Here is a 22,060-nt window from a genome sequence, read left to right as displayed (position 1 = left end):
ACCATTTTGCAGGTTGTTATTTTACACAAACACCCTCACTCTCTCTCTCTTTCCTTTACTCAAATCTCTGCCATTTCCATAGCTAATAATAATCCTCCCATTGAATCGCATCCATCATCAATCAAATCACTTTTAAATCTTCCTTCATGTTCTCTCCTTCCAATCACCTCCTCTTATCCAAAAAGTAAAAACACAGAAGGATAAACAGAATTGCTTCATTTCGTAAAGATCTAGGTTTACTTCCTCTGTTGGAGCTTAAATCTGACTTCGTGGATCTGTTTCTTCTTTTTTTTTTTTTTCTTTTTCCTTTTCTTTTAATTACATATGTTAAATTACTATTAATTCTACGTTTAAAAAAAATTAAAAAATTTTAGAAAACGTTTCGGTGAAATCTAGGGTTGTTGTAAGGATCTATTTATGTTTGGATCGACTCGATTGGATATAAATGATGGATACAAGTCCTGTTGTTGTAAGCGATGTGGCGATGTTAGATGCGGAGATGTTACAGCTGCCGGAAGTTGCTCCTTTGGCTTTCAAATCGTATCCTGACTTTGCTCAGAAGCTATTCGAGCAGTGGCTTTCTCTTCCTGACGCTAACCGTCTGGTAACTAGTTCTGTTTCATAATCTGGATATTTTGATATTTGGATTTGTTTTATCTTGTTTTGTTTTAACTGGTGAATATATGATTGTTTTTTATAGTAATATTTAAATAGAGATATCATTCAGTACTAACGTAAAATAATACATAAATCTTGTAGAATTTTAAGGAGCATCTGTATCATTTATAGCAATTAAATTATAAAGTTTAAAATATAAATTAATGATAATAATAAAATAATTTTTACCTTTTCTTTTTCTTTTTAATTTGCAACTTTCGATTCTTTTCTTCTACTTTCTTGTGAAATTTAGAGCATGAAAAGTACTCTGAAATTGCCAGTATCAGTCATCTACATTACATATCATCCTAATTAAATCATGATTCATTGTGTTGCAATTAGTTGATATTAATTAAACAAATTAAATTAAGTTTTTAATATATTTAACTAAATCTTAAATATTGTACTCAAGACATTAGAACTAAGCTTTTTTTGTTGAGTGTTCAAAATTATGAAAGGAATTTAGGCTGTTCCATATATCTTTTTTACAGGATTAGCAATGTCATATACTGTTTTTAATTTATCTTTTTGAATTGTTTGTTAATGAGGTTAGTTCATGATGTCGATTGATTATAAAAGAATTGAATAAATAAGGATATGTTGTGAATGGATAGGGATCGTATAAAGGACTTGATAAAAGGTGGTTTTTGATATGGGATATTAAGGTTTGCAGGTGGAGCATAAAATTCATTGTACTATGTAATTCTAATTTATATTGATGAGGCTGTTATTCTCTCTAGAATTAAACTGGTGCATTTGCTGAAGTTCATATTTTCAATGTATTGGGAGTGAAGCAAGTCTGAGGGGAAAAAAATTCAAGTTTCTAAATATGGTTCATGCAACTTCTCCAACCTCATCCAATTCTCATCTATGTTTATCGTGAAATTTGAATTTGGAGATATAGTAGTCTTATCTTTATGCAGTCATAATGAATTCAAATAGGATGCTTTTGGTCCTGAAATAAAGGATTCATCAGAACACTATTGTTGGTGTTGATGATCTGGTCAAAATGATGGGGTTGTGACACAGGTTGCTAGGGTCTAATATATTGGCTTTGCTGATACATATCATAGGAATGCACTCTTCTCGTTTGAGTTGGATGCTTTTGGTCCTGAAATAAAGGATTCATCAGAACACTATTGTTGGTGTTGATGATCTGGTCAAAACGATGGGGTTGTGACACGGGTTGCTAGGGTCTAATATATTGGCTTTGCTGATACATTATCATAGGAATGCACTCTTCTCGTTTGAGTTCATCCTCCTCTTGATTTTCTTCTTGTTATTTCTTTAATAGTTTGGAGTTGATGGCACTTTAGAGGCTGATGATGTGGAATGCTCCTCAATTTCTGCATGATGACTTCATTATCTTAATTTTTGTTAAATTGATTATAGGTGACTAAGAGTTTGGAAGATGGTTTTAGAGCAACTTATCTGTCAACAATAATTTAAATCAGGGCAACAATAACAACTGGAAATTAAGAGAAATAACAACAATTGCATTTGGAACAAATGGAGAACATATAAGGGTGAAGGGACTCTTCGGAATTATCATAACTGCTTCTACATTTATTTACCTTTCCTGATACCAGTTGAACATGTTGGTAACAATTCCACACACTTACCTTGTCCCATGTCTTGCTTTCAAGTGATTTTAAATGTAGTGATATGGGTTAAGTTACGATTTCCTTCTATTTCTTTTTTAATCTAACAAGCAGTTCTACCCATCTACCCAGGCCACACTTCATTTATCATCTGATATTATGTGTAAAACTGTAAATGCATCAATTTAGTATTATTTCATGCTAGTCTTATTGTCTTCAATTTTATTCTTACCTGTATTGATATATGGATAAAAAGGTTCCATTAACTAAAATATAAGGAGAAAAAGATCTAATTTTCTCTTTTAAATTTTGAACCCGAGGATTAATGCTCATCTACGCTTAAAGTTAATTGCCTAATGTGAATTTCTTTGAAATGTGGTTTTCCTGTCAAATCTATGCATTAATAAGAGTTATGAAGCAAAGTCTAGTAGAAGTATTGTTGGCACTTTGAGGAGGGAGATGACAGTTTGTTTTCAGGCCCTTTTCATCCCTTATTTGTTGTTTACTTAACTAAAATGTATATGACTATTAAAAGGGATACTTCTGGTTTGACCATTATACTCTTCTTTATTAGGGGACCGAAAGTGTGTTTCACAATGTCTTTTGTGAATTTGTCAATTTTGGAGGTTATCGCATTTAGGCTTGTGTGGTGGGACTCTGTGCTCGCCTATCTCTTTCTTTTTTGAGAAATTAAGGGAAAAAAAAAAAATTAGTAAACAAAATTCAGAGCTCATTCTGATACTAATGCTGGAAGTTTTAAATCCCTGCTTCAACCTTCCAAGTCTCTCTTTTTCTGAAGGGAGAATCTATATTCAAAAAATAATTTTACAAAAAATAATTGAGAGCTTATTGTGGTACTATTGTTGGAAGTATGAAACCTCTGCTTCAACTGCTGAGGTCACATATTTCTGACGGGAAATGCTTTTATATTGTCTCATTTCTTATTTATCTGATTTTCTGTGGAGCTTTTACTGGCAGCAACTTTGAGCATAGATTATATATTTGTTATATCTCATTTTCCACTCCTTTTGTCTAGGTGACATCATTGCTTAATGATGCGAAGACAGGTGCTCCCTTGAATGTCACTGGAAGCTCTTCTAGTGCAACTTCTACCACAAGCAGTTCTTTACCGTCCATGTTTCCTGGAGGAAGTACTCCTCCACTTTCTCCCAGGAGTTCAGCTGGTTCCCCTCGTATAACAAAACAGAGGACTGGCCTTTCTAATTTAGGTTCTCCTTTAAAATTAATTAGTGAGCCAGTGAAGGAGTTGATACCTCAGGTTTGTTAAAAACCTTTTTTCCTTTCCTGTTAAGTACTATCATTGTGCTGATTTTTCCTTTTTAATCTTGTTTCCTGTACTGAGTTTAGCTAATCTACACTATATAAATACTTGCAAATGCTTGCAGTTTTACTTTCAAAATGGTCGTCCACCTCCAAATGAACTAAAAGAACAGTGTTTGTTTCGAATCAATCACTTTTTCTACGGACGTTCTGATGGACTGCAGATACATGGTGAGGATATACATGGAACTTGTCTTCCTGTTAAGTTCCTGGAGCTGTACTTTTTATTTGTTTTTTCTTTTCTTTTTTGCATGTTCAGAATTCAAATCTGTTACTAAGGAAATATGCAAGCTTCCCTCATTCTTCTCCACGACTCTTTTTAGAAGGATTGATGTTAATGGCACTGGTATTGTCACGAGGTATGTGCTTCTAATATTGAAATGAAAGTTTTCTGGAGAGGAATAATTTGTTATTTTAACTGCAGTTTATTTGATCTCCTGATCTTGAGACCTCTTTCCTGTTTTACTCACCATTTTACTAGAATTAATTTATTTTGCAACACCTAAACTTGCATTTCTGCTCTGGGAATTTAAAGTTTTTCATAAATCTCCTTTTAGTATTAGAACTTTATTGACATATGTGATCACATCTTCTAAGGGTGGTCTGGTTTGTATGTTCTGGACATTGAGGCCTTGACTGATATTGGCAAAACTTGTCACCATTTTAAATGACTTGGGGAATCTTTTTAGTAACATACTTTTCATGTGGTAGGGGGCTTATTATGATAACCTTATCCTAGAATATAACTAGGGCCCTTGTTTGGGCAGACTATGGTCTTGCCCTTACATTTGCTGAACTTATGGAGTTAACTTAGCAGAGATTTAACTGGTCGGCATGGGTGTAGTTATACACGGTAGTTTTTAGTTCTCCAGTTGGAAAATTAGTGCTGAGGAAGGGAAAAATTTCAGACCCAATGACCGACATTATTGCTATTCAGCTTTATCATGCTGGTTGGTTTGTAGCTATGAGTGGTTAATAATGAGAGCTTTGAAGACTTTAAACTGTGGTTATGAGCTTATGGATGAGCTAGTCAAGCCAAATTTGACAGGAACTGCTTGCCCGAGCTTCTTTGATGATTACTTAAACTAATGGCAAGTATACTTTCTTGTCAGGTTTTATAGCATGCGAGTGAATTAGGTTGTTGCCTGTTGTCAGCTTAAATAACTTGAATTCTGGTTTAAATTCAAGATTCATTATAGGATTGTGTTTGTCTGTCTGTATGTATAATTTCCCTTTGTAAGATTCATGGCTACTTCCCAATCACATAAAAGAAATAAAATGAACTTCATAGGTTGACCATTGACTCATACAAAGTGATTGACTTCAAGAACAATTTATTTTTAATCTTTCTTTTTACTGAATGCTGGCTGCACCTAACTTGCTTGTAGAGATGCCTTTGTTAATTACTGGATAAATGGCAACATGCTGACAATGGATATGGCGACCCAAATATATAAAATTCTTAAGCAACCAGATCTCAGATACCTCACTCAGGTAGATCATTTTCCTTTTCTGTAAGTTTATGCATGTGAACAAATCATCCCATTTTGTTTTTGTTATATTTTAGAATTACTGCCAGTTTTGGATGTCATTATCATCTTAATATTTAGTTCATATATAGGATGTTATGCTATAGTTTTGGATGTCATCGTCGCCATAATGTTCAGCTGATATTTAGAATGTTTTGCAATTGATAATAGGAGGACTTCAAACCTGTGCTTCGAGAATTATTGGCAACTCATCCAGGATTAGAGTTCTTACAGAGCACGCCCGAGTTTCAAGAAAGATATGGTTTGTACTCTGAGTTCTAGCAGCTTTTATTGTTCTCTGCTTCAACCGAGTATTATGACAATTATAACTAGTAGTGATTACAGAAACAAATACATGTTATCCAAGTATATGAGGTGCTAATGGTTCAGTGTGGGGGAAAACACCTTGATAAGGCACCTAAACTTGCTACTGGGAATGTTTTTAATCTGGTTATGGTGCTTTTGGTTATTCCATGGATATTGCATGAAACCAGGAAAGGAAAAAAAAAATCAAGCACGTGGATCCTTTTTTGATTTCAAGCAATGCTTGTTAGTTTCTAGCATGAAATTTCGCAAGCTGCCTCTTTATGGATGGCCCCATTTAAGAAGGCAAGTTTATGATTTATTCTCAAAGAAGCCCATGTATTACACCAAGAATTTCAAGGAAGCTTTTTGATTTTAATTGTTTCCAACGTGGATTTTGCTTTTTTAGGAATTATTTATTTTTTATATGATGCACTCTATTAACTTAAGATTTTTCCTCTCTATGGTTTGCCAGCTGAAACTGTAATATACAGAATATTTTACTATATAAATAGATATGGGAATGGTCATCTTTCCCTCAGAGAGCTGAAACGTGGAAACTTAATTGATGCAATGCAGCATGCAGATGAAGAAGAGGACATAAATAAAGTCTTGAGGTTGGTAACCTGTCAAAAATTTGTATATTTTTTCTTTAATGAACTCAACTAGAATGAGGTTAGGTTGAGTTGCGATGTAGGAAACCATTTTTAGCTGAGCTTGTAAAATAGGATATATTGCAGTATTCATATAATTTGAAGTACCATTGTAAGATTAATGCTGAGAAACATGCTATATGGTATTAAATTCTATGTGATCATAATTTTTTTATTTCGTCTTTTGCACAGATACTTCTCTTATGAACACTTTTATGTGATATACTGCAAGTTTTGGGAACTCGACACAGATCATGATTTTCTGATCGACAAAGAAAACCTGATCAGATATGGCAACCATGCACTTACCTACCGGATTGTTGATAGAATATTCTCCCAGGTTTGTGTCAGTCAGATAATGCTTTTGTAATTTAACCTCAGTCACCTGCGATCTGCAGAAAGAAAATTTTGATTCTTCAACAATGCGTATCTCTTCAACTATGCATATTTCAGTCATCCTCTCGTCTTTCCTCATTATGTATCTAGTCTTACATATCATCATTACTGAAGGATATAATTATAAATAATGTTATTCCAGGTCCCAAGAAAGTTTACTAGTAAGGTTGAAGGGAAGATGGGATATGAGGATTTTGTATACTTCATACTGTCAGAGGAGGATAAGTCATCTGAGCCTAGTCTCGAGTATTGGTATGTTCTTACATCTTGTGCTGTAGAATTAAGGGTATCATAGGAAATTTATGTACCAGTAACAGCAGGTTTGTTTTATCTGCTAAGTTGGGAATACCTTAAACTTGATCTCTTTTATTCATAGGTCAGTGATGAGGTGTTATGGTATGGTCATAAATCTATGATTCAGGACAAAATGAAGCATATTTGTGTTGTCCAAAATTGTGCTAGCCTGCTAGGTATACGAGTTTTAGTCCATCACAAAAGTGTATACAATAATCATAATAAAAATAGAGTAAAGTAACAATTATGCATCTGGGGGAGTCTTTGTGGAAACAAAAAAATGCTATTATCTAAGATATGATTAATGGGATGAGCGAGGGTTGGGCATATTACCAAGTTTCCGTCATTGTTCCAGTTTGTTATAGCTAAAGGCAGTTTGAAAGCTCTACTCTTCTTGTTATGTTATGATAATGTTTCATACAGGTAGCATACATTGTTTATTGTGGAATTTAACTTTTGTACCATATTTTGTGTGTAACTCTTTGTATTTCCCAAATGGTAAAGGCAATATTGTGCTAGCCGTTGAATAGTTTTCTAATTATCTTATTTTAGGTTCAAGTGCATAGATTTGGATGGAAATGGAGTTTTGACAAGGAATGAAATGCAGTTCTTTTATGAAGAGCAGTTGCATCGCATGGAATGCATGGCTCAAGAACCGGTGCTTTTTGAAGATATTTTATGCCAAATAATTGACATGATTGGACCAGAGGTTTGTCCGTTGCTCATCTGTAACTTGATGGGTAGTTTAACTTTCTTTGATGTATTTCCGATGCGGAACCTGTTGAACAAAAAATTTTACTATGGTAATTTCGAATCTGGTTGACATTTGCTGCCAGTATGCCTTGTACAGAAGTGAGGCTTCTTGTAATCTGTGGCATTAATTCTAAAGTATCCACTGTAGTTTCAAGGCTTTCAACTCCAGTGCTAACTGTTCCTTACATTTGAGACACAGCTCAAGTAGCAAAAGCACTTTGCTTTTAGGAGGAAAGGTCTTGGGTCCAAGTCCTCTCTTCCGCAGTAGGCATCTTATCACTTATATGGTGATTGTAAAGGGATAACTACCCCTTGTTGTGTAGCTCTTGCTCATTTTGTCTCCCATGAAAAAAAAAAAAATTGCTAACTGTTCCTTGAATCCCTAACAGATATCATGTGCTGCACTCGGTTAGTCATTAGGAGCCAATTATCTTCATTGTTGCTTTAAATGCACCACTTTGTGGATAATCTGGTTTGACCCATAAAAGTATTTTTACATGCAGAATGAGAGCTATGTCACATTACGTGACCTCAAAGGCTGTAAACTTTCAGGAAGTGTTTTCAATATCCTTTTCAACCTCAATAAGTTTATGGCCTTTGAAACTCGTGATCCATTTCTGATTCGTCAGGTAATTGCTGCATATTTGATATATATATATTGCTCAAACTTTGAACGTAAGAAACTATTATAGGAGTTCAGTTATTGGAGACTGCTGGTGATAGTCTTGGTGACGTTGTTACAAACAGGAGCGTGAGAATCCAACATTGACAGAGTGGGATCGCTTTGCGCATAGAGAATACATTAGGCTTTCAATGGAGGAAGATGTTGAAGATGCATCTAATGGAAGTGCAGAAGTCTGGGATGAATCACTTGAGGCCCCATTTTGAAGTTAAACAGGTAAAACCACTTTGATCTATGCAGTCATATTAATTTATTGGCGGCATAAAATTTGATTGTTCTCTCTGGCCCACATGTTTTTGACTATGTGGAATTTGAGCATTCAAGTTCCGGTTTGTACTGCCCTGTAGATAATGTGTTGTTCCATCTCCTAGAAAAGAGTTGCTGCTATCTAAGTTGGTGAGTGAAAGAAATCAGTGACTAAATCCAGAATGGATTGGTTATATGACTATTATTTAATTGTTTTCGTTATTGTGGAAATAGATAAGTGTTTTCAGAGCCCACAGTTGGTCAGGTCAGCCTTCACTGGTGCCGTGTTCTTTAGAGCTTATGCTGCTTGGTTTTGAATTAAACCATATATCTTGTGATAGTGCTCTCAAACCCTTCTGTTAACATTTTTTGTTGGCGTTATGCTTTATCTCGAATGTGTTTTCAGGCTTAGATGTGACCACTTTGCTTGCTTTCTGAAATCTTCTTATCTTGTCTAGTGCGGTGCTGCACATGCCTCCATCATATCTTAGGTCCAGTTTTCCTTTAAATTTCTACTTCATTTATTGGTTTGCTTTTTCCTGAAGGTGCTTGTCTGAATTCTTCATCTATAGAGGCCTGAAGAACAGTAAACTCAAAAGGATTATTCTTTCGACAGGATGTGGCAGCTCTGAACTGTACAAGGGAGAGTTTAAGCCTGGTGGGATGGAATGAATCCTTTTCCAATTGCCAGCAGAGGAATTACTAAAGCTTGCGACATGCAACAAGGAATATTACCATGGAAGTCCCTTGTTAAGGATGCTAAAGTTCCTGGAAAGGAGGGGCAGTTGCCCAGAGGTGAGATTTTGATTGTCCAGGTTGAAGTAGCTCAGAACATTTTTTATTTATCAATTTGTAAGATATAATCTTATGTCAAGGTCTTTTTCCTTTTTAATTTAGCAGTTGGTTCCTTTGATTCCTGTTGTCTGTACTGTAACATCTCGAGTGGTGGTTAGGCTTTTTTATCAATTTTTCCTTTTTTTTGGATTGTCATATGTCTATTACACGATTTTCTTAGGGTTCCCTGTCTCACATATCATCCCCACATGATGTACACAAATGGTAGCATGTTGTTTGTGGAAAATCTTCAAAATTTTCATATCAAGAGTTGCCTGTTAGCGAATCCATGGTGGAGTTGGGAAGTGTTCTGGCAGAAACGCTAAGCTGTTGATACTTTTGCCTACTGAAATCTGCAAGGCATAAGCCTTTTCTTCCAATCAATTCACTTTCCATGTTCTCTTTCGTGCTCCGTAATGTTTGGGTTATGAGGGGGTGGGATGGTCCATCCGAAATTCCTGCCATGTCTGTAAATATGGGTTTTGAGGGCAGTTCAGCCTTTATTTTCTTTTTAAATCAATCTTACAAGTTTTTGGTCATTGATCAAATTCACTGGCTTGCAAAAAGAATATGGAAAGAAATTTGAAATTTTTTAAAATTCCAGAAAAAGAAATTGAATTACTTTTATCACTTCACCTTTTTTTAAACAGAATTATTTTTAATCTTCATTAATTTTTGTCAGTTATATAAAATACAGAAAGTAAAATTGGTCGGTTGAAAAGGACTAATTTAAAAATTGTTGTATGGTAGTTAAGTGTTTTAACATTATAAAAATTGTAAGTAAGTGTATGAGAATTATTAATATTTAAATGTATATGAAAAAATGTTATAGATAAAATAAATTATTATATTTTAAAATAATTATGAAAATAGTGTGTAATTTTATTAAAATTTAATTTAATTTAATTTTTTAAATTCTAAAATTTACATGTAGGTGTGTAAAATCAATTAGATATGTAAAATAGTTATCATATGAAGTTGATGGGAAAAAAAAATTGGATCTATTATACTTATTTGTTTTGTGAAAGATAATCTCGATATTCGGTAATATATCAATTAAATTTTGAATAGCTGAGTTAAAGTATACCGTGGACTGAGTAGATCTAACCATTGAGTTCTATAGCACCAAACTAAGCAGAGTCAGTTATAGGAATCCCGCTACTAGGGGAAAAAAGGAATTGATAGACGTGCTCAATTGGGTAAATCTTTTTAATTAGACTGTACTACTTTGATATCCAATGGTATTTTCGTAGCAGTCCAAGGGGGTCCATTGAACAGGCTCTGTTCATTCTATTTCTTTTCGTACTCAAACTTTATGTAAGACTTTTTATTGGTGTTGATCTAGAATTATACGCTCAAGTGAATTTTAAAATATTTCAAGAAATTAGAGATCTGCCCCTGTTCTATTTTAAATAAATAAAAATATAAATAAATGCTACATGTTTCCTGAACAGAATTATGAAGAGTCAATATTATTAAGGATATTGTCTTCAATAATAATCAGTAAAACTCGTAGTAAGAGAAAGAATCAATGATGATGGTGTGAATAATGGTGGACTCAAGTCAAACACTGGTGATTATGCGGTAGATTTTATACTATCTACTAATGTTAGTAAATCTTATCATCTCTGTTGTAAAGATTTGTTTGGATCTCTCTGTATCCATGTTAATGAAATTTTATTAATGAGTAGCTTTTACATGAGCATTAAGGGATAGTTACAAGGCTATAGTTGATTGTACTTTAATGAAGAAAAAATTAAATTAAATTAAAATAAAATAGTAATTTTATGGCTTTTTTAAAAAATTTATTTAAGTTTTTTTAAAATAATTTAGATTCTTAGTTACTTATATTAATGTAATTAAATTGTTGATATTTGAAATAATCAATTTAACTAAATAATGTAATTGTCAGAATTTTATTCGAAATTTTGCAGTGGGGGCACCGAAGGATGACGCATAAATAAAAGCAAAGCAGAAAGTAACCAAAACAACAAAAGGAATCAGGAAGAAAAGGATTTTATTTTTTTTATTTTTTTAATCTTTGAAGACAGACTGTAGTCGAAGTAACAGCTAGTTTCCATCGGCTTCAATTGAGCTTTCAAAGCTAAAACCCTAACCTCTTACTCCCCTTGTATATTTATTGCCTCGCCGGTAACGATTAGCAGTTTAGGGAAAGGAAAAAATGAAAATGAAGGTAGTGGCGCTGGTAAGCGGCGGCAAGGACAGTTGTTATGCAATGATGAAATGCATCCAATACGGTCACGAGGTTCGTTTCGCGTTTTTTCTGTTTCTCGAGAAAAAAGAAAATAAAAACTAATAATCATCCGATCATTGTATGATAGATTGTCGCATTGGCAAATTTATTACCTGTTGATGACTCGGTGGATGAGTTAGATAGCTACATGTATCAAACTGTAAGTCTTTTCTTATATTTACATGCATAACAATCTATCAATTTAATTTTATGTATTTAATATGTGAAGAACAGTGATGCTACTTGAGTTTGAGACACATGGATTGTTCTTAATGTTATTTGTTTTTGATAGGTTGGGCACCAGATAATTGTTAGCTATGCGGAGTGCATGGGAGTTCCATTGTTCAGAAGGCGAATACAAGGATCCACAAGGTATGCGACCTGTTATTTGTAATAGCAATTGCTTTGTTTTTTTTTTTTTTCTGTTAATGACTGAAATGTTAAGAGTGTATGGACATTCATTTTAATATCTTTCAGAGCACAATGAAATACATGTTTTAATCTAATTATTTATTTGGAAAATTCACATTAATTGTGGGCTGAAGTTCATATAGTTATATTGTATTGACCAACAATTCTCAAATTAAAATTTATTATATGGTTTGGAAAGTCTAAATGTGCAATAATTCAATTCAATTGGATTCTACTTGGTCAGGTTTATGGAACTCATCATGCCTTTACATGTGCCTCTGGAAACATAGGCCATCTATTGAGCCCATCCTAGCTCAGCCACAATTCTTATGTTTGGAAAAAATTTAGTTGCTAGAATTTAATTTTTTCAACTTGAAAAAACTAGATTGAAAGAAATGAAATCATCAGAAATGACATGATTTGCCAGGAACTCAGTTAAGATGAATGCCTGCACATGATTGATAGGCCTATACGAAGAAATTTTTGTATATTCCTTGGAAATTAAAGTTTCGTGGGGAAAATGATTCTCCATTTTACAATTAGGTGAATCTAATTATTTCCAAGTTAGAGTTTTTAATTCTATTTGTTGCATTATACAGGGATCAAAAGCTTAACTACAGGACAACTCCAGGTGATGAAGTTGAAGATATGTTTATTTTGTTAAATGAAGTTAAAACACAAATACCTTCTGTGACAGCAGTATCATCTGGTGCTATTGCATCTGACTATCAAAGGTTACGAGTAGAAAGTGTTTGTTCAAGATTAGGGCTTGTTTCTCTAGCATATTTATGGAAACAAGATCAGTCGATGCTCCTTCAAGAAATGGTAAATTGTATTTAGTCAACATAATTGCTAATCAGATTTAAAGATTGTGTTCCTATTTTCTTGTGGGTTAATTTTGTTTTTGGTCCAACAGATAACAAACGGCATTGTGGCTATCACTGTAAAGGTACTGATTTTTTTGGTAATTTTTGTTTTTAATTCTTAATAAAATAAAAAATAAAAAAAGCAACTGCGACCTATATGCTTATCATGTTAAAGTGTTATCTTTGTAATTTTCTTTCATTTACATAGAATGTTGAATAAACATTTATTTGCTACTTTCGTTTTAAACTAGGTGTTTAGATATTATTTGCTGAATGTTTTCGATCTCAGTGTTGCATGTTGTGATAGTTCCTGATTCACTCTTGAATACCAACATGAAACAGCCTATTTGTTTTACATTTATAAATCGTTTAAGTAGATAAATGACTAAATTCCACTTTACTGTAAAAGTTGCGGTGCTTGCAAAGGTATTGATCTACTCTTTCATATGATTCCAAAAACAACCCAGTTTTATGTGCATATCATTTCCCTTAAAATTTAATTGCATGAATATCATCAAGGCTCTTGAATCATCACGACAACAAATTACTATACATGATAGTCTCAGTGCATGTGAAATGAAATGTCCTCTGAAGCTGTATAAAAAGCTTGTGGATTCAATATGAAGATGAGTGCTCTTTTAATGCAATAGGTTGCAGCGATGGGGTTGGACCCGGCAAAGCACTTAGGCAAAGAAATAGCTTTCTTGAAACCACATCTGCACAAGCTGAAAGAGTATGCTTTTTCCTTCTCTTTGTTGTTTTATTCTTGAAGCATAATAGCATACTTATGATTCACTTAACCTTTCAACAGGTTGTATGGCATTAATGTATGTGGTGAAGGAGGGGAATATGAAACATTGACCCTTGACTGCCCTCTCTTTGTCGTAAGTTTGCCATGTGACTCCTTTTACAGTGTTAAATTTGATCGTACTTGAGCTTGTTCAACAAGCCCCTTTTGCCTGTCTATCTTGTTATGGATGGTATTTTATGATTAAGTAAATTCAGTTCCTTTTTCTGTCTGCATCTCATTCTTGCCAAATGATCCCTGATTTGCTAAGTGAGATGTTTCTCTTGCAATTATTATGTAAGATGGTTTGATATTTCTCTTATCATTTAATTTGCTTGTGTTTGCACTTATTTGTTTATTTCGCTCCCAAATATTTGTTATCTTCATAACATTTTAATTTTTAGAATGCCAGAATTGTGCTCGATGAGTTTACAATTGTACTGCACTCTTCAGATTCTATAGCTCCAGTTGGGGTCATTCATCCCTTAGAATTTCACTTGGAAAATAAGGAGAGGGCTGCCTTATCAAGTGGTAATGTCAAAACCAACAATTTTTGCCAAGAAAAAACAGGTCCTGTGTTTGAAGTGCAAGTAGACTGCTCGAAAAGAAGTGAGACCACTTGTCTGACTAGCGCTGAAATCCTTGATATAGCCGAAGTTAAACATGAAAGACTTTGCATCTCTAAAACACAGAAGGATAGTACATTTTCCATATCATGCTGGCTGCAAGATTCAGGCAATACTTCTACAGGTAAAAGAATGTTGCATCTTCTTATGCTCAGTCCTGAAGAATATGTTCTCCATCCATGCGATCTTCAGCATTCTTTCTGATGCTTTGTTTTTTGATTGACAGCTTTGAACGAAGATCTAAAGATTGTTCTAAAGCACATGGAATCACAGCTTGCAAGATATGGTTTTGGCTGGGAGCATGTCGTATATATCCATCTCTACATTGCTGATATGAATGAGTTTACTACAGCAAATGAGATGTATGTTCGGTTCATTACACAGGAGAAGTGCCCCTTTGGTGTTCCATCCCGCAGTACAATAGAACTGCCTTTGTTGCAAGTGGGTTTGGGAAAGGCATACATTGAAGTTCTTGTGGCAAACGACAAAAGCAAAAATGTCTTGCATGTACAAAGTATTTCCTCATGGGCACCTAGTTGCATTGGCCCATATAGCCAGGTATATTAATTTACTTAAGTTATTTTGTATTAGACTAAGTTTTCCTCGGGTTTACGAAAAACTTGCAGCAGAATTTTATTTAGGGAAAAGTACAAAAAGGTATCCTGTGGTTTGACACTTTTGCACTAAAGTCTGGTTTTCTTCTTGACAAAATAGTACGTTTTCGTACATTTGACAACCTTACAAATTAATGTCTTTAGATTTTTTTTGATTTAATATTAATATAATACTTATTTTCAATAAAAAAATCATTTATTTAGTAATTTAGCATGCAACTAACTATATTGAACTCACGGTAAAAAAAATAATATACTGAAATAATTGTTAAAATAAAATTATAATTTTTTTTAGATGTATCATGGTAGTTGGTTTGGATAGTAAATCACCTACAATATAACTTTATTATTGAAAGTTAATATTTCATTAATATTTCATCATAAAAATAATAATGATATTAGGTAGTAGGGCATTAAAGTGCAAGAAAAATGAAACAGAGGGCACTTCTTTGTCAAGAAAAAAACCAGTGTAAAAACGCCTAGCCACCAAGATATGTTTTTGTACTTTTTCCTTTATCTTATGCGGATGATCATCATGATTCCAAGGGACAGATTGTTCTCAAGTGTTCTGAAAATTCAGGATCATGAAAAATTCCCCCAGTTCTAATGATTAGAAAATGACTGCATGGTCCTAAACCTTTTGCTATTATTTCTGTAACCTGTTTTTAGTTTCTATTTCTTAAATTTGAAATATTCATTTCTGAAAATCAGCTGAAAAAAACAGAAGAAACACTTTGGTTTTGCTGAGTTGTGAAACCTGTTTTTTAAGAAATAATATAACAAAGAATAAATATTTTGTTAATATACTTTGTTTCAAAATAACCAAAAACCAATGAGGAAATTGAGACCAAACAGTTTTTCACCGGGGTGGCTGTAAGCTACATAATTCATTAAACTTCATTTCAGGAAAAAAATAAACAATCCATTAAACTTGTTACTTCCTTGGGATCTTTAACAATGCCAGTGGGATTTCCTCTATGAAATTAATTGTCTTAGCACTCACAGATCTGATACTCATTTTCTTTTTGTTTCATCGTTTGCTTTCAGGCGACCTTGCATAAGGAGATGCTCTACATGGCTGGACAGTTAGGATTGGACCCTCCCACAATGGCTCTATGCAGCGGAGGCCCTGCTGCTGAGTTAGAACAGGCACTAGAAAATAGTGAAGCAGTGGCAAAATGCTTTCACTGTTCAATATGTAGCTCTGCTGTTCTCTTTACCATTTACTGTTCGAAACAAATTCCATTGTCAGATAGACTTAAGATTCAGGAGAAGCAAAATTCTTTTATTAAGCAGATGAGAATGCTTGAACTACAAGAAGGAAACACACGTAAAGTCCTTGATCCCATATACCTATATGTTCTTGTGCCTGATCTTCCAAAAAGGTAATTCTTGTGCATGCATGTTTCTGGTTTTTATGTACAATTATCTGTAATCAGCAATCCTTGTGTGCATTCTCTAGGACATGTTATTTTTAATTGGTTGTTAGAAATCCCCTTTCCTGCAATGCATGGATTGGCAGTGAAAAGTAACCAATACTAAATGAAAATTTATTATTGTCAGTATGCATGTGTTCTACTTAGCTCCAAACATAAAGGCTGAGAGAGAACATAAAAGCTAATGTTCTGAATGAAGCCTTGTAGAAAATACTACTCCAGATCTGATTGTAGGAGTGGACTGAAATGGGAGTCCCACTTATAGTAGCATAGTTATGGCTTCTTGACAAAATAATTAATGGCATCCTAGTACTTAATCCTTATGGATATATATTTTATAATTTATTAAGCAGCTTTTATGCAACTTTAAAAGCTATTATTACCGAATTCTTAACGCTGTCTCCAACCTTGAATTCATATTATTTTTCAAATTTCTTTGTGAGAAAAATATTTTAGAAAATAATAATTCCTAGACCCTTATTATTACTTGTTTTTTACATGTTGCTAGTTGTCACAAGAAATGCATATTCTTGAAATTGTGGTAAGACATACCAGAAAATGATTATGCTATATCATATATTCATGGGGCTGGTACCTCCCTTGAAATGGCTACTTTATGCATTCATCATCTCACTGGTTATTGCAGAGCATTTGTTGAAGTAAAGCCTGTCCTCTTTGTCTCAAAGGATGCAGACATGGAAAATGCAACTGTGCATAGCCTATCTCCTACAGTGCTGCCTAATTGTTGGGGTTTTGAGCAGGCGCTTTGGCATGATTCTTGCATTCAGAAATGTGTTGTTAGTGGGAAGATATGTGCAGTACTTATGTCTATTACAAATGACATTGTTGCAAAAGTCTGTTCAGAGGCTCAAAGCGCCAATGAGAATGAGGATCACCAAAATTCTCTCACTAAGGTGCAGATGGAAAGGATTACAAGATTTTGCATTTACCTTCTTGATAAAGTAGTTGTGGAAAGTGACTTTTCCTGGGAAGAAACAATGGTTAGTTCCTCAGACCCCATTTTCCAAAGTTGATTTTTTTTTTCCCTTGCTTTTCTGAGATTCTGATGAATTGTTTCTGTTGGCTGTTAATGAAACTGGTCTGTCTACATGTTACGCACGCACTATAAAACTACTGTGTTAAGCGCCAGGATAGATTATACACATCCCCAGAAGGCTCTTAGACTGTTCTTTGGTCACCTCTTTCTCAAATTTATTTCTTAACTGGTATATTAACGATCTATCATCTTGGCTTTTCTAGACATTGAGATTCTACCTCCCGACAAGCCTTAGCATGACTCTGGAGACAGTGTCACTCATGTTCACAAGTGCTTTCAAAGAACTTTCTGAAATGGGCAGGACGATTCAAACTGGGGAAGAACCTGCGTTCAATATTGTTCCAGTCTTAGGCGCAGGGAAGTCTGTTGCATCAATGGATGATGTAATCACCTGCGAATTGTTTGCTCAGAAATCCTGAGTGCTATTGCCTTATGAATCATGTACAATAATTGTATTTGTCATTTGGACCTCATGAAGGATACACCAATACAATGTCACTATTATCGCATACACAAATATGTGGCTTGTCAACATCGATTTATCAGTTGCTCAGCTCCACCAAAACGTCTCAATTTTTCATACCCATATCATTTTGCTATGTTACTATTGCTTCCTGGTTACATGCTATTGTGACTCAAATAATAATGGTCCCTTCACTAGGCATCAGTTTTTATGGAAGCAGATGACATGTTTCTTTTTTCTTCCTTTTTCTTCTATGACGGTAAATGGGCAACAGCTAACAGCTTCGTACCCTATTCATTCCTCTGAGCTTTATAGTTTCGGGTTTTGCATTTTCTTTTGGAATTCAGAAACAAACTATAAAATACTTTCTCATCACTGAGAGGTTCATAGTCATGAGTAAATAAATATTCCAATGATTACTCGTATTTTATTTTAAGCCTACTTCAAAGGGTAAGAGCTGTGAACGAGCGTCAGGATTGGATTCTCACTGCATTAAAAGAATAAGTAAATAGAAAAAATGTTGTTAGCAAATTTGGCATAAGGCTTAAGCCCAAAACTCAGCCGAGTCCAAGAGTTGGGAATCCTTCACATTATGTTATTGTTTTGACTTGAAAATGCTTTAGATGTTCTTTCTGTCTGTCTCTCTCTCTCTCTCTCTACGTGCCTTCATGAAAGGGTCATCTCTTGCATTATTACCAAATTTACCTTACTCGATACAAACTGAACGTCCGTTGGCTCTTCCCTTCAATCATGACTTGTTACCTTACGTACAAGGCTTGTTTCCATCACTAATATATCCATGCTAACAGTTGTCAATGTACCTCAAATCCATCTCTGTTTCTTTTGTCAAAATTTGATTGTGACCTTATAGAGCAAGAGATTTCAATTACATTTGAACCCTCCGCAGCTACCCTATGCAAACACAAAAATACTAAACATTCCATTTCTTTTTATTTCAACTTTTGCCCACCTACGTGCCATCTAATACTTTTACTGAATTATCCTTTAATTTTTAAAATATTAAAAAATAATTTTATAAAAATATTAAATGTTACGCCAGGTAAACAAGAAATGAAACAAAAAAAAGATAGCTATGTAGCAAAACTCACGAAAATAAGATTAGTGCTATTATGGAAAAAAAAAACTGAATTAAACTCTCCATAGTAAGTGGATGAGAAAAGGAAAAAGTGAATGTTTGATATATTCATTAGCATAACATGATTCTAAATTAAACAATTTCTTTGGAACAAATTGTTTAATTGTTAGCACGACATGAAGTTTTTATAATACAAGCACTTTTTACCAGAAGAGGGTCACTAGATCAAGTGTCTTAGTGATGGAAAACAACCATTAATGCATCTCTTCTAATTTCTTTTTTTTCTTTTTCTTTTGTTTTTAATTTTGGGTTTCCATGGCCAAGAAGGGTTAGGGCTTTTTGCTGAATCAAGAACTGTACTTTTTGTGAGCCATGGCCACATGGGGTTGAGGGGACCATATGACAGTTTTAAGAACAAAGCATGTGTAGGTGGAGCAAAAAGAGAGCACCCCCCACATAGGTTTATTGTTATTGAGAAGCAAAAAGAGGACAATATGTATAAGCACAAGCTCACCAGCAAATGAGACCATGTGGGCCTTAGCTATGGTCCACAGAAGAGTTTATCAAAATACACAAAAGTACCAAAAGAAATACATAACTTTTTTTGTGGAGAAATGGGCCCGGATGAAACTGAGGCACAAATGGGCAAAGTAGGCAACTCGCTTTGGTTCTTGTTACTTGTTTAGATTAGAGGCTGGTCACTTGAACTTGTCTTAAAAGAAAATAAAAAGAATTCTTTTTCTTTTTCTTGCCATAACTTAATTGGATATGACATGCTTCTTGTTGAACTTAAAGCAGCATACTAGAGTTTTCAGCAGGAAATGTAGATTGATCAATTTTACCTAAAACTCTATAATCAATGTCATGAAAGTGTTGCTTAGCCCAATTTAGCTAGCAACTTTTGTTTGGTAACAGGAAAAATTTGGTCCCATGTCTAAATTTGATCTCAAACTTGAAATATTAAGATTAAGAACAACTTGGTGGAACCTTTCACTTCAAATGATGAGAACTTGTTTTACTCTGTTGTTCTTATTTGAATGATAAGCCTTTGGATTATCATTAAGAAAGTAATAAAGGATTGTATCAGAAATACAAAAAAAAAAAAAGAATCACAATGTAGAGTGTCAAGTGAATTGTGGTGCCAAAATAGTAACCACTTTCCTAAACCTATTATTTCCTTTACAAGGCTGATGTAGACCTTGTAACAGATTGAAGTAAAATCAGTCCAATACTTGCATTTAAGTAGTAACAAGCCCAATTTGTACTTTCAGAAATTAATGTTAATAACCCTTTTATCTAAAGGATATGTTGAGCTTCTGGGCATCAATGCTTACCCAATGACAATGCAATTTTCTTTTTTTCTTCTTATTTTCCTTTGATTAATACTATTGCAAAGTAACAAGTAGTAGCTTTGGTAGATAAGGTACAGAGGACAAGTGAAAAATTAAAGAAATACAAACCTACTTTATTATTATCTTTTTAATCTGACATAGTTGAACCTATTAATCTAATTCTATATTAACATCAAATCATCTTAAAAATGCCTAATCAATTTAAAGAACTGTTTGAGCAAATTTATGGTGAGGTCATGGTCATGGATAATTATGAGCTTGTTGCAAATAAACTCTTGGTTATTGTTTTAGTTTTTATTTGTAATCTTTTTATGGTTCCAAAGATTAAAGAAGGAAGAGATATAAAAAGGCAGAAAATAGAAAAATACTGTTAAAATTAATCTGTACCGATCACATGCAAAATTAAGAAAAGAAAGTACAGTCCAATCAGATTTCACGTGAGGCTAAGTTGGCTCCTGAGTGGTATGATCAAATCTCTTTCAGAAGAAAGGCATTTTGGCCACTTGGGTTTTGTTTCTAATATATATGAGCAGTGGCTTTTCTGAAGGGCCATAGAAATAGAAACTGAGTATGCTGTTGTTGGCTTTTGAACTAAAGGGTGCTTGAAAAATGCCCACCTTAAACAAAACTGTCGGTGGCCTATGATTAATTAAATATTTAATCTTGCAATCTGCTCCCATTCTGCATTGATTATGTCCCATTTTCATTACATTAATTGCCATTTAATTTTATTCATTGGATACACAGTAAAAATTAATGGTTCCGATACTTACTGTAAAAGTGATGTTAATATTGACAGAGTGGTAATAAATAAAAAGACAATGTTATTTTAATATTATTTACTCAAGATTAGATCTTGATTGAAAATAATATGTATTTATAAATGAATTACTAAATTCTTAATGAAATTCATGTATTTTATGCTCTGGATTATTATTTATTTTGAAATTAAATTTTTTAAATCAATCTTTTGACATTTTGCAAGGTCAAAAAATATATGCAAAGTATTTTAATAAAATTAATAATATATTGTTTTGAGAAAAATAAAAATTAACTATCCCTTTGTTAAATGTGTGGTTTAGAGAATGAACTATTACTCAAATGCTCTTATAAAGTATAAACCCTAATTTGGATCTGTGGAAAGGGAAGCATGTCATAATAATTTTAGATTGAAAATAACTAATTAGAAAAATTAAAAGAGAAGTAGATGATTAATTAGAGTGGAAATTGAAGGGGTCATTTATCATAACAGAATTACCAAATGTTTCAAAATATTGTCTTATGTGAAGGGAAAAGATATTTAATTGGATAACATAAGAAAACAACATTATTAACACAATAAACTTCACATGATATGTCATTATCCCTATCATCAACTACTCTTTGCGCTTCTTATTCCCTTTTATAGGAATGCAACTATGTTAATACTTTCGAGACAATACTTTGTCACTTATAAAAATTATATTCGACGTGCTATAGATTAATCCTATATATATATACATCAAGAAAAAGTAATTTAATTTTTTTTTCTGAACTGGCAAGATCCATATAAAGAAAAAAAATACTTTTTCTAAATTATTCGGGTAATTATTTTCAATGGAAAATTGAACATTAAAAAATATCATAGCAATTTAATAGTAGAAATTAATTTTGAAAAAGTTGACATTAATACTTAACGATTTACGAATTTAATATTTTGAAAACTATATTTATTTATATCAATTTAGTATTTTTATACTTTTTAGAATGACCGGGGACTCATAAACTGAATTTTAATATTTTATTTGAACTTTTTTTAATATTAAATTG

At 33.4% G+C, this 22,060-nt stretch overlaps 2 protein-coding genes across 4 annotated transcripts; both read left to right on the top strand.

Moving 5' to 3' along the window:
• Window positions 1-4: 4 nt before the first annotated feature.
• On the top strand, window positions 5-9,445 carry LOC8258631 (serine/threonine protein phosphatase 2A regulatory subunit B''beta). Of its 3 annotated transcripts, XR_001535414.3 has the most exons (14): window positions 5-604; window positions 3,295-3,537; window positions 3,665-3,770; window positions 3,859-3,958; window positions 4,988-5,093; window positions 5,300-5,390; window positions 5,907-6,048; window positions 6,277-6,424; window positions 6,623-6,732; window positions 7,327-7,483; window positions 8,031-8,156; window positions 8,275-8,425; window positions 8,862-8,946; window positions 9,072-9,445. XR_001535414.3 is itself a non-coding variant. In XM_015721077.3 (13 exons), the coding sequence occupies exons 1-12, from the start codon at window positions 446-448 to the stop codon at window positions 8,413-8,415; spliced, it is 1,629 nt and encodes a 542-aa protein (XP_015576563.1). In that variant the 5' UTR covers window positions 5-445; the 3' UTR covers window positions 8,416-8,425; window positions 9,072-9,445. The 3 variants fall into 3 exon arrangements, 2 of the variants coding, with proteins under 2 accessions (XP_015576563.1, XP_002521983.1); XM_015721077.3 differs by lacking the exon at window positions 8,862-8,946; XM_002521937.4 differs by lacking the exon at window positions 8,862-8,946 and having other exon boundaries at window positions 9,001-9,445.
• A 1,790-nt stretch (window positions 9,446-11,235) lies between these two features.
• Window positions 11,236-18,042, top strand: LOC8258634 (diphthine--ammonia ligase). The gene is made up of 12 exons (XM_002521940.4): window positions 11,236-11,555; window positions 11,632-11,703; window positions 11,836-11,915; window positions 12,554-12,779; window positions 12,871-12,903; window positions 13,471-13,553; window positions 13,632-13,704; window positions 14,012-14,357; window positions 14,460-14,791; window positions 15,895-16,232; window positions 16,930-17,284; window positions 17,544-18,042. The coding sequence occupies exons 1-12, from the start codon at window positions 11,472-11,474 to the stop codon at window positions 17,757-17,759; spliced, it is 2,238 nt and encodes a 745-aa protein (XP_002521986.2). The 5' UTR covers window positions 11,236-11,471; the 3' UTR covers window positions 17,760-18,042.
• The last annotated feature ends 4,018 nt before the right edge of the window (window positions 18,043-22,060 follow it).

The sequence above is a fragment of the Ricinus communis genome, chromosome 10, assembly GCF_019578655.1.
Source record: "Ricinus communis isolate WT05 ecotype wild-type chromosome 10, ASM1957865v1, whole genome shotgun sequence".
Taxonomy (NCBI): domain Eukaryota; kingdom Viridiplantae; phylum Streptophyta; class Magnoliopsida; order Malpighiales; family Euphorbiaceae; genus Ricinus; species Ricinus communis.
This window is presented reverse-complemented; position numbering and strand designations above follow the sequence as displayed.